Source organism: Capsicum annuum, chromosome 4 (genome assembly GCF_002878395.1).
Source record: "Capsicum annuum cultivar UCD-10X-F1 chromosome 4, UCD10Xv1.1, whole genome shotgun sequence".
Taxonomy (NCBI): domain Eukaryota; kingdom Viridiplantae; phylum Streptophyta; class Magnoliopsida; order Solanales; family Solanaceae; genus Capsicum; species Capsicum annuum.
This window is the reverse complement of record NC_061114.1, coordinates 4,048,023-4,060,552: the sequence shown is the minus strand read 5'-3', so window position 1 is coordinate 4,060,552 and position 12,530 is coordinate 4,048,023. Positions and strand designations below refer to the sequence as shown.

Genomic DNA, 12,530 nt, shown 5'->3' with positions numbered 1-12,530 from the left:
CTCAATACCACAGGCTACTAGCCATAACATTTTCCTACTAATTTATGCAATTATGGAGAAAATATTCACCTCTTTTCTCTTGATTCTTCACTATGTTATGGTTAGTTCTAAACGAACACTACCACTGATCAATTAGCTCTTCTTTCTTTGAAATCCCAAATCATTTCGGATCCCTTTCCCTTATTGGATGAAAGTTGGTCTCCCGCTAATACTGTTTGCCATTGGGTTGGAGTCACTTGTGGCTCTCGTCACCAGCGAGTCAAGTCCTTGAATCTTTCTAATATGGCTTTTACAGGCAGAATTCCTCAAGATTTTGGAAACTTGTCATTTCTTGCTTCTCTTAACTTGGGAAGGAACAACTTCCATGGAAATTTGCCTCAAGAAATGGCACACTTGCGTAGGCTCAAGTTTCTTGATTTAATTTTCAACAACTTCAAAGGGAAGGTTCCTTCTTCGTTTGGGATTTTACACCAACTTCAAGTTCTAAATCTTAGGAGTAATAGTTTCACTGGTTTCATCCCTTCATTTTCTAATATGTCCACACTTGAGACTTTGAATTTGGCATTCAATTCCTTAGAAGGTCATATCCCTGTGTCTCTCTCGAATGCCTCAAGGTTGGAGACGTTACAATTATCTTATAATTCACTTCAAGGAAACATTCCAGAAGGGATCGGCAGTCTTCACAACATGGACTTGTTGGGCATAGAGCATAATAAGCTAGTGGGTTCTATACCATTAACAATTTTCAATATTTCTAGGATCAAGTTCATTGCATTTACTGGCAATAGCTTATCAGGAAGTCTTCCCAATGGTTTATGCAATGGTCTCCCAATCCTCAAAGGGCTTTATCTGTCTTCTAACAAGCTTCATGGTCATATGCCTACAAGAATGTCAAATTGTTCACAACTTCAACTATTGGATTTATTGGAAAATGAGTTTGATGGACCAATACATAGTGAAATAGGAAGATTGAGTAACTTACAGATATTAGATCTCGGAACTAACCATTTCACTGGTACGTTCCATCTTATGAATTCTAGCACTATTGTATCTTATTACTTCAGTATTTTATTTTATTACAAATTCATTTCAGGGATAATTCCACAAGAAATTGGACATCTTGTTGATTTGGTAGAGCTAGCCATGGAGGATAATCAGATTACTGGCTCGGTCCCGATCTCCATATTCAATATCTCATCGCTGCAAATTTTTTCAATGTGGAGGAACAATCTTAGTGGATTCTTACCTCGGGAGATTGGCAACTTAACCAAGATGCAGCGTCTACACCTTACTGGAAATAAGCTTATAGGTACATATATATTCTAATGGTGTCTCATGTTAATTTTCATAGATCCATTAGAACTATTAAAATTCTATGAATTAATGCATGTAATGAGTAATAAAATGGAACAATTATAAATAAATCTTCTAGCATACATCATATAAGCAGCGTCTTTTAATATTTAAAATTAATCTGTTTTAAGAAATAACTAGTAAATTTGAACTCCTATTGGTAGTTAGCTAACTTCTAATAAAGTATCATTTTATATATTTGGGTCCATATAAAAATACAAATCTGCACAGTCAGAAATTCATAGAAAATTAAATTAAGAACTTTAATGGAGAAAAAAAATATATAATACATACATTCTTCTTAAGACTTTGATCAATAACAATAGGAAAAAGAAGTATATAGTTATTACATAATTTTCTGAGTTCTTGCTGACACCTTCTTCCACAACCAATTAAAATTCAAGAGTCTTCTTATCAAGTCAAACTAAAGCATGGATCACATAGATAAGCATTGAGTTAAATAGTTCACACTTGTATTCATTTTTTCTTCATGTGTTGACAGGTAAAATACCCAAAGAGATAAGCAATCTCATTGAGTTGGAGGTACTTACTCTTGGGTTTAATAGTTTTAGTGGTTCGCTTGATTTTGAGATCTTCAACATATCAGGGCTGAGAATAATTGAGCTTTCACACAATAATCTATCAGGAAGCCTCCCATCAAACATAGATTCTATCTTACCCAACATTGAAAGTCTTTTTCTGGGTGGCTTAACCAATCTTGTTGGGAGTATTCCTCATTCCATCTCCTATTGTTCAAAACTTACTATTCTTGAGCTTGCCGGCAACAAACTCATTGGATTGATTCCCAGTTCTCTTGGATATTTGACTCATCTACAGATACTAAATATAGCGGAAAACAATTTAACCAGCGACTTGTCATTAAGCTTCCTGACTTCCTTAACCAATTGCAGAAATTTAACATTTCTATCTCTATATTTGAATCCTCTAAACGGCATGCTTCCGGCCTCCACGGGGAACCTTTCCACATTTCTTCGAACATTTTTCGCCATCAGTTGTAAAATCCAAGGGCGAATTCCAGATGAAGTTGGGAACTTAAGCAGCTTATTCGACCTTAGACTTTCTGGAAACAACTTGGTTGGATCAATTCCCACAACATTTGGCAACTTGAGAAACCTTCAGTGCTTCAACTTGAGTAACAACAAACTTACAGGATTTATTGGTGATCAAATATGTAAATTGCAGAATTTGGGTGATAATTACTTTGGTCTAAATAAACTTTCAGGATCGCTTCCGAATTGTTTAGGGAATATTACTTCCCTTAGGGAGATACATCTCAATTCCAATAAATTGAGTTCCAGTATACCACCAAACATAGGGAACCTAGTGGTTTTTGACTTATCATCAAACAACAGGGTAGGTTCTTTACCTCCAGAAATTGGAAATCTAAAGGCTGCAACACTAATAGATCTGTCATTCAATAGATTCTCAAATGGAATTCCTATGGAAATTGGAGGATTACATACTCTGGTGCACCTTTCTTTGAGACACAACAAGTTGCAAGGATACATACCTGACTCAATGAGCAACATGGTAGGTTTGGAATTCCTAGACCTTTCTCATAACAATATATCCGGAATCATTCCTAATTCATTGGTGACACTTCAAAACCTGAAGAATTTCAATGTTTCTGTCAACAAATTGAATGGTGAAATCCCCTTCGGGGGGTCCTTTCAAGAACTTCTCGAGTAAGTTTTTCATCTACAATGAAGCATTGTGTGGTTCTTCAAGGTTTAGTTTACCACCATGCCACAATTCATCAAAGAATAGATCTAATAGGAAAAAAGTACTTGTTCTTTTTCTTTTGCTGGGAATTACTCTAGTATTTGTTCCTAGCATCTTTGTATTTTTATGGATAAGGTATAGAAGAGGTAAAAGAGCTCCTCGACAACCTGATTCTTTTGTTGCCATAACAAGAGATAGAATTTCATACTATGAACTGCTCCAAGCAACTGAAGCGCTTAGCGAGAGTAATCTGATTGGTTCTGGAAGTTTTGGCTCTGTTTACAAAGGCGTTCTCAGAAGTGGAACTGCCATTGCATTTAAAGTGTTCAATCTGCAACTAGATGCGGCATTCAAGAGCTTTGATACAGAATGTGAAGTTCTGCGAAGCCTTCGCCATAGGAATCTTCTAAAAGTCATTGCTAGTTGTTCTAACCTAGAATTTAAGGCTTTAGTGCTCGAGTATATGCCTAATGGAAGTCTTGAGAAGTATTTGTATTCACACAACTACTTCCTCGACATCAGGCAGAGACTAAGAATAATGATAGATGTGGCATGTGCATTGGAATATCTCCATCATGGGTGTTCGTCGGCTGTGATTCACTGTGATCTGAAGCCTAGTAATGTCTTGCTGGATGAGGATATGGTTGCCCACCTAAGAGACTTTGGCATTTCAAAACTACTTGGTGAAGATGAAAGTGATTTGTACACTAAAACCTTAGCAACACTGGGTTATATTGCTCCGGGTACTCTCTCTGCTTTGCTAATTATTTGAACATTGATTATTCCTCCTCTTTTCCCCACCAAAGAAATATTACATCTTTAAATGAATTGTTTGACTGTAGAGTATGGACTGGATGGATTAGTTTCAACAAAATGTGATGTCTACAGTTACGGGATCATGTTGTTGGAAACGTTTACTAGGAGAAAGCCTAATGAGTTTGAGGGAGATCTTAGCTTGAAGCAATGGGTGAGTTATTCACTTCCAGATGCTGTAATGGAGGTCGTAGATGTGAACTTGTTAACATCAACTGGTAATCGATTAAAGGAGCTAGATGTTGTGGCATCAATCATGAAAGTTTCATTAGATTGTTGTAATGAATTTCCAACAAGAAGGACCAACATGAAAGATGTTGTAGGGATGCTACAGAAAATCAAGATTCAACTTCTGGCATGTTGAGTATGTTGTTGGAATCTGTTGTTCCAAATAATTTGTTTGCTGCAAATATTTGATTAGTTTTGGATTCCTGTAATATTGCTTGTTTCTTTTTTGTTTTAGCACTTTATTTGTGCATGATTCTGTTTTCAGAAATTCTAGCTGGTTGAATAAATCTCACTACTTCCTTTAACAAAAACTAAATTGATCACCAAAATCTTGAAATAGAATGATTTATTTTGTAAGTGTTAAAGGGATATTAACATGTTGGAGTGTGACATATCCCAATTTCTGCTTCCTCTCCCATTGGTTTTGTCCCTCAGTGTCCATATTACCAATAAAATGTCTTCGGCACACGATTTACAGGGAGACTCTTCATCTGGACTTCACATCGTGCAGCCTTTCGACAGAACTTCACACAAGTTGGGTCCAGTGAGGGTAGAGTGTATGAAAACCTTAACATTACCTGAGGAGTTTGAGATGTTGTTCCAGATAGATCCTCGGCTCAAGGAAAAATAACAGACATTCAACGCAGGTCGGGGGTAAAAAAATTAACAGGAGCGAAAAACAATTGCTGAAATAGAAAGACCATTTTAAAGAGAACTTTAAAATGCCTACAGTATTTGTACATTTCCATGCCTCTTAATAGTGACAAACCTAGAAAGTCGAAGGCAGAGGGATGAAGCAGATAAATCAGGATACTGAAAACAAAATCTAGCAGAAGTGAACTGTCATAGGTCATACGACTTAGTTCTTACTTTCTAATCAATTATTTTCCTATTCTGACATTTTGAGATGGAGGTTGGTTGTTCTCGATCTTGTTCCTTTTTGTAGTAGCTAATTCTTTTGGTATACACAGTTTCACTAACAATACACAGTCTTAGATCATTATTCTCACAGCAGGATGCTAGCTTAGGCGTCCCTTTGCACGTCTCCATTAACTCTTCCGGATGGGAACCCCTATCCGCAACCCACCTATCCCTATCCAACTCTTCACTTTCCCTATTAGTAGGAGCGAAGTGAAGGTCCTCAAGATATAAAGACTTGAGGCTTTCAAACCCCATCTACTTAGACGACAAAGTAAACACAAGCAAATGTTTTCGAGACAAAGCATCGGCAACCACATTGTCTTTACCCATCTTGTAATGAATAACATAAGGGAAAGTTTCAAAAAATTCAATCCATTTGGAATGCAACCGGTTAAGCTTGTCTTGTGTCCGTAGATGCTTCAAGGATTCAAGATCCATTCGGATAACGAATTCTTTAGGCCACAAATAATGTTGTCAAGTGGCCAAGGCACTAATCAAGGCGTACAACTCTGAATCTTATGTAGAGTAGTTTAGAGTTGCTCCATTGAGCTTTTTGCTGTTAGCCCATATGTTATTGGGCCTTTAGTTTATGGACCTTTAGGTTATTGGCTATGTATATATAGCCTACTTTTGTTTTAGTTAGTTTTATGCTTTTCAGATTATATTGTAAACCTTAGCCTTTCTTTCTTTCAATAAAGTTCTATTAACATGGTATCAAGAGCTAGTTCGATCCATGTCCTTTGATTTGTTGGTTGAAGATTTTGTAGCAGGCACCTACTGCGCGGATCGAACTCCGCGGTGAGTTCGCTGGGGGGTACGGGGGGCAGCGCGCCCCCGTCCGGGGTTCGGGGCGTAGCCCCGAATTTTTTTGAGGTGCTGCTGTATTCGTTTGCTATTTTCGTTGGGTTTTTTTGGTTGGATTGATTCGTTGCTGTCTTCGTTTGCTGTCTGATATTGTTCGTCTTTCGTTCTTTTGCTTGCTGCCATTGTTGTTCGTTCGGAATTGTTCAACCTAGGGTTTTGCATCTTTTTGTTTTTTGAATTGTTTGTGTGTTGCTGTGTTTACAATGACTGGAAAGGATGATTCTCTCCAGTCCATTAGTACTCAATTAGATGGTAAGAACTATGCATATTGGAGTTATGTCATGAAGAATTTTCTTCGTGGGAAGAATATGTGGGGTTATATCACTGGAGTAAAACCAAGACCTATCGATGATAAAACTGAAAATTTTGTTTTGTTGGTGGACTTATGGGAAACTAATAACTCCAAGATTATCACTTGGATCAACAATTCTGTAACTCAGTCAATTGGTATGCAATTGGCTAAGTATGACACAGCAAAGGAGGTCTGGGATCATTTGGAAAGACTGTACACTCAGTCTAATTTTGCTAAGCAGTACCAGTTGGAGTATGATATCCGTGCTCTTCAACAGCATGATCTCAGTATTCAAGATTTTTATGCTGCCATGTCGGATTTGTGGGATCAATTGGCACTTACTGAATCTGCAGAGTTAAAAGGTTTTGGGCCGTACATTGCTAGACGGGAAGAGCAACGCTTGGTTCAGTTTTTGATGGCACTACGTTCTGACTTTGAGGGCCTACGTGGAACAATCCTTCATCGATCTCCCCTCCCTACTGTTGATTCTGTGGTTCATGAACTGATTACAGAGGAGACTCGTATCAAGTCTCAAGTGGATAAAGGGTCTAAAGTAACTACTACTCCTGTCGTGTTTGCTGCTTCAACTGATCAGTCTAGGCCACCACGTACTCAGACTCGACAATCTCCTAAAGTTGCATTTGATGAGTGTGCATTCTGCAAATAGAAAAATCATTGGAAGGCTCAGTGTCCGTTGTTACTTAACAAGGTCAAACAGCCTCAATCTGGGCAGCAACAGAAATATGGGCAGCAAAAGTATCCGTCACGCCCATCTGGTGCTCCTCCGTGGACATCTCGTCCTCCACAGTTCGCTGCTGCTGCACCATCTATAGATGTTGAGTCTGTTAGCACTATGCCACCTTCTGCGTTGGATCCCCAGGTTTTCGAACAGTTCAGACAGTTCTTCGTTTCTAATCCTACGGCCATGTCAGCATCTATGTCTCATTCGGGTTCAGTTTCTTCTAGTACCTCAGGTATTCCTTCCTCCTTGTGGATATTGGATTCTGGTGCGTCTCATCACATGTCCCCTCATTTGTCATCGTTTGGTTCTTTGTCACCCATTTCACCAATCTCTGTTATGTCCGCGAGTGCTGTACCTATGTCAGTCGAGGGTGTTGGTTCTGTTACTACCCCTCACATTGTCCTCTCTGATGTTTATTACATTCGCAAACTTGCTTTAAATCTTGTTTCGGTCAGTCAGTTGTGTAAGGCTGGTAATTGGGTGTTTTTTTCTGATTCTGTTTGTGTTATACAGGACCAACACACTCAGAGGGTGATTGGGACCGGCCGTAGGTTGGGGGAACTCTATGTCTTGGAGAATCTCAAAGTGTCTGTAGTTGCTGCCTCTAGCATAGATTTATCTTCTTTTCGTTTGAGTCCTTTGTCTTCTCAGTTTTATCTTTGGCATTCCAGATTAGAACATGTGTCAGTTTCACGTTTACGTTTTTTGGTCTCTAGTGGTGCTTTGGGTCATGTGAACACTAGTGATATTTCAGATTGTAGTGGTTGTAAACTGGCAAAATTTTCTGCCTTACCGTTTAATAAAAGTGTGTCTTATTCTGTTGCTCCTTTTGATATTATTCATTCTGATGTATGGGGACCAGCGCCAGTATCCACTAAGGGTGGATCGACCTATTATGTTTCGTTTATAGATGACTATACTCGTTATACCTGGGTGTATCTTATGAAACGCAGATCTGATTTCTTTGGCATTTACAACAACTTTAGAGCCCTTGTTAAAACACAACATTCGGCTGTGATAAAGTGTTTCAGGTGTGACTTAGGGGGTGAATATACCTCTAATGACTTCACTCAGTTACTTGCCTCTGATGGTACCATACACCAGTCATCTTGTACCGACACTCCTGAGCAGAACGGTCTGGCAGAAAGAAAACATCGTCATATTGTTGAGACAGCACGTTCTTTACTTTTGTCTGCAGAGGTTCCTAGTATTTTTTGGGGAGAAGCAGTTCTAACGGCTGTATATGTGATTAATCGTATTCCTACTGCATTGACTTCAGGGATGTCTCCGTTTGAGAAACTATATGGTCACCCGCCGAATTATTCTGCATTACGAGTTTTTGGATGTACTTGCTTTGTTCTTCGTCCTCATGTTGAACGAAATAAGTTAGGGTCAAAATCAGCTATATGTGTGTTTTTGGGGTATGGTATTGGACAAAAAGGATATCGTTGCTATGATCCTGTAAGTCAGAAATTATATGTTTCACGACATGTCACTTTTTTGGAACATATTCCTTTTTATTCCATTCCAGCTAAAACCCATGATGTGACAAAGTCAGATATTCGGCTTATTGATCCCTTTGGGACTGACATAGAGGTTCCAGTTCCGGATTCATCCATGCCATCTGGTGTGCCACCTGATAGTGCTTCAGCCTCGCCTGTGCCTGAGTCTGCTCCTTCGACTGTTGAGACTGGAGACCCACCACCTCTGAGGAGGTCTACTCGACCTTGTAAGTCCACCAAACTGCCAGATTTTTACTATTCTACATATTCAGCCTCATTTGCTTCCTTTATTGCAAACATACATCATTTGTCTGAACCTGAGTCGTATAGAGAGGCTGTGTCTGATCCTCTTTGGCAGAATGCTATGGCTGAGGAACTTGCTGCTCTTCATCATACACATACATGGGATTTGGTTACTCTCCCACCTGGTAAGCATGCGATTGGTTGTCGATGGGTGTATAAGATAAAAACAAAATCTGATGGGTCTGTTGAGCGATACAAGGCAAGACTTGTGGCAAAAGGGTATTCACAACAATATGGTATGGATTATGAGGAGACTTTTTCCCCCGTAGCAAAGATGACGACTGTTCGCACTATGATTGCTGTTGCATCCGTTCGACAGTTGAAGATATTTCAGATGGATGTCAAGAATGCTTTTTTGAATGGTGATCTCCACGCGGAAGTTTATATGACTCCTCCCCCAGGTATTGACCACCAGCCAGGTGAAGTTTGTCGGCTTCGAAAAGCTTTATATGGTCTCAAACAAGCCCCTCGTGCTTGGTTTGAGAAATTCTCCACTGTTATTACTTCCCTTGGATTTGTCCCGAGTAACCATGATTCAGCATTGTTTGTTAGATGTACAAGTGCAGGGCGAATTCTATTGTCCTTATATGTAGATGATATGATTATTACTGGTGATGATCATAGTGGTATTGAGTTATTGAAGCATGATTTGGCTCATCGATTTGCAATGAAGGACTTGGGCTTGCTGCGTTATTTTCTGGGTATTGAGGTGGCTCAGTCTAAGAAAGGGTATCTTCTTTCTCAGACTAAGTATATATCTGACTTGTTTACACGGGCGCGTCTTTCTGACAACAGGACTGTAGATACTCCCCTTGAAATCAATGCACGTTACTCTCCTAGTGATGGTGTTCCATTATCAGATCCGAGTCTTTATCGGACTATTGTGGGTAGTTTGGTTTATCTTACGGTTACTCGTCCAGATATAGCACATGCAGTTCATGTTGTTAGCCAGTTTGTTACTGCTCCTACTTCTGTGCACTGGGGAGCTGTACTTCGTATTCTAAGGTATCTTCGTGGCACTCAGTTTCAGAATCTCTTGTTTCCCTCGACGTCATCTCTCGAGTTGCGAGCCTATAGTGATGCTGATTGGGATGGAGATCGCAATGATCGTAAATCCACCACTGGTTTTTGTGTGTTTCTTGGATACTCTTTAATCTCGTGGAAGAGCAAGAAACAAGATGTTGTCTCTAGATCTTCCACGGAGGCTGAGTATCGTGCTATGGCTGTGACTACATGTGAGATTATTTGGTTACGTTGGCTTCTTGCAGATATGGGGGTTCACATTTCTATGCCTACTCCCCTGCATTGTGATAACAAAAGTGCGGTACAAATTGCAAAGAATTCTGTCTTCCATGAGCGTACGAAGCACATTGAGATTGATTGTCACTTCACCCGTCATCATTTACAGCTCGGGACCATATCGCTTCCTTTTGTTCCATCGTCTTTGCAGATTGCTGACCTTTTTACGAAGGCTCAGTCGGCATCTCGATTTCGTTTTTTGTGTGACAAACTCTCAATGCTTATTGCTGTTGCATTGTGAGTTTGAGGGGGGATGTTAGCCCATATGTTATTGGGCCTTTAGTTTATGGACCTTTAGGTTATTGGCTATGTATATATAGCCTACTCTTGTTTTAGTTAGTTTTATGCTTTTCAGATTATATTGTAAACCTTAGCCTTTCTTCCCTTCAATTCTTGGATTAAAAACGTGCCTATACCGACTTTGTTAGCATCATATTTGACCTCAAAAGTCTTGTCAAAATTTCAAAATTGTAGAAAAGAGGCCGAGATGAGTATAGGTTTCAAGTCCTGGAAGTCCTTAGCTTGTTCCTCTCCCCACTTGAAAGGTTGATCCTTTTTAATCACTTCAGCCAAGGGGGCGGCAATGGTGCTAAATCTTTTAACAAAACATCAATAAAAACTAGCCAACCCGTGGAAGCTTCTCACTTCACCTACAGTTTTGGGAGTTGGCCAATTTTTAATGGCGTCAATCACAGATTCATCCACTATGACCACTCTTGAGCTCACTACAAACCCTAGAAATACAACCTCATGGACACCAAAAGAACACTTTTCTAGATTAGCATATAACTTCTCCTTTTGGAGGACATCAAACACACATTGTAAATGCTTTACATGCTTATCTAAGGACTTACTATACACCAACACATCATAAAAGTAAACAACAACAAACTTTCTAATAAATGGCTTCATCACATGATTCATTAGCCTCATGAAAGTAGTTGGAGCATTTGTTAGGCCGACTGGCATAACCATCCATTCATAGAGACCGAATTTGGTCTTGAAGGTGGTTTTCCATTCATCACCCGGTTGCATACGGATTTGGTGATAACCACTCCTCTAATCAATTTTAGAAAACAAACATGAACCACTCAATTCATCAAGCATATCATCTATCCTAGGAATAGGGTGACGATATTTTACCGTTATCTTGTTGATGGCTCAGCAATCAATGCACCGGCTTAAGATTCTTGATTGAAGTTTCAACAGGTTCAGTGGGGAGGTTCCCTCTTGGTTTGTTTTTTTACACCAACTTCAATTTCTAAGTCTTAGGAATAATAGTTTCATGGGTTCACTCCTCTCTTCAATTTTTAATATTTCAAAGCTTGAAACTTTGGATTTGGTTTAATTCCTTAGATGGTCAAATCCCGAAGGAGATTGGAAGTGTTGAAAACCTGAGAAATTTAAACTTGTATGGAAACAATTTCATAGGATCCATTCCTCCATCACTCATGAATACCTCAAGGTTAGAGACTTTGGATTTATCTCGAAATTTACTTCATGGAAATATTTCAGAAGGAATTGGCAATCTTCACAACTTGAACTTCTTGTCCATACAAGATAATCATTTTACCGGTTCTATACCGTTCACAATTTTCAATATTATAAAAATCAAAGTCCTTGCATTTACAAAGAACAGATTATCGGGAGATCTTCCTAATGGTTTATGCAATTGTCTCACAATACTCAAAGAGCTTTATTTGTCTTATAACAAGCTTCAGGTTGTATGCCTACAAGCTTGCCAAATTGTTCACAACTTCAAATGTTGTCTTTATCAGGAGTTTGATGGTCTAATACATAGTGAAATTGGAAGATTGAGTAACTTAAATATATTGTATCTCGGATATAACCATTTCACAGATGTTCCTATTGCATTAATTATCTTATGACTGTTAGTAGTATTGAATCCTATTCCTTCAACAAATAATTTATTGCACATAAATTTCCGGCTAATTCCATAGAACTGGGAAATCTTGTTAATTTGATGGAGTTAGACATGGGGTATAATCAGATTACCGGCTCTGTCCCGATATCCATATTCAATATCTCCTCATTGCATTATCTTCCACTAGGGAAAAACAATCTCAAGGGATCCTTACCACTGGACATTGGCAACTTAACCAAGATGCAATTTTTATATCTTAGCGAAAATTTGTTTATAGGTATGTGACAGAAGAAAAAATACAACTTACTGAACTAACTCACTTATATTCACTCATTCTTTTTTATGTGTTTCGAGGTGAAATACCCAAAGAGATAAGAAATCTCATTAAATCGGAGGAACTTCTTCTTGAGATAAATAGTTTTAGTGGTTCTCTTCCAATGGAGATCTTCAACATATCAGGCCTTAAAGTAATTGCTCTTACGAGCAATAATTGTTCAGGAACCTTCCCAACAAACATGTGTTTCATCTTACCCAACATTGAAAAGCTTTTTTTGAACAACTTAACCAATCTTGTTGGGACTATGC

General features: G+C 38.8%; 1 protein-coding gene across 1 annotated transcript; it reads left to right on the top strand.

The window, feature by feature from the left end:
- The first annotated feature begins 282 nt into the window (after positions 1-282).
- LOC107869264 (receptor kinase-like protein Xa21) lies at positions 283-4,768 on the top strand. The gene is made up of 6 exons (XM_047411449.1): positions 283-1,015; positions 1,094-1,309; positions 1,856-3,059; positions 3,232-3,839; positions 3,939-4,264; positions 4,616-4,768. The coding sequence occupies exons 1-6, from the start codon at positions 283-285 to the stop codon at positions 4,766-4,768; spliced, it is 3,240 nt and encodes a 1,079-aa protein (XP_047267405.1).
- The last annotated feature ends 7,762 nt before the right edge of the window (positions 4,769-12,530 follow it).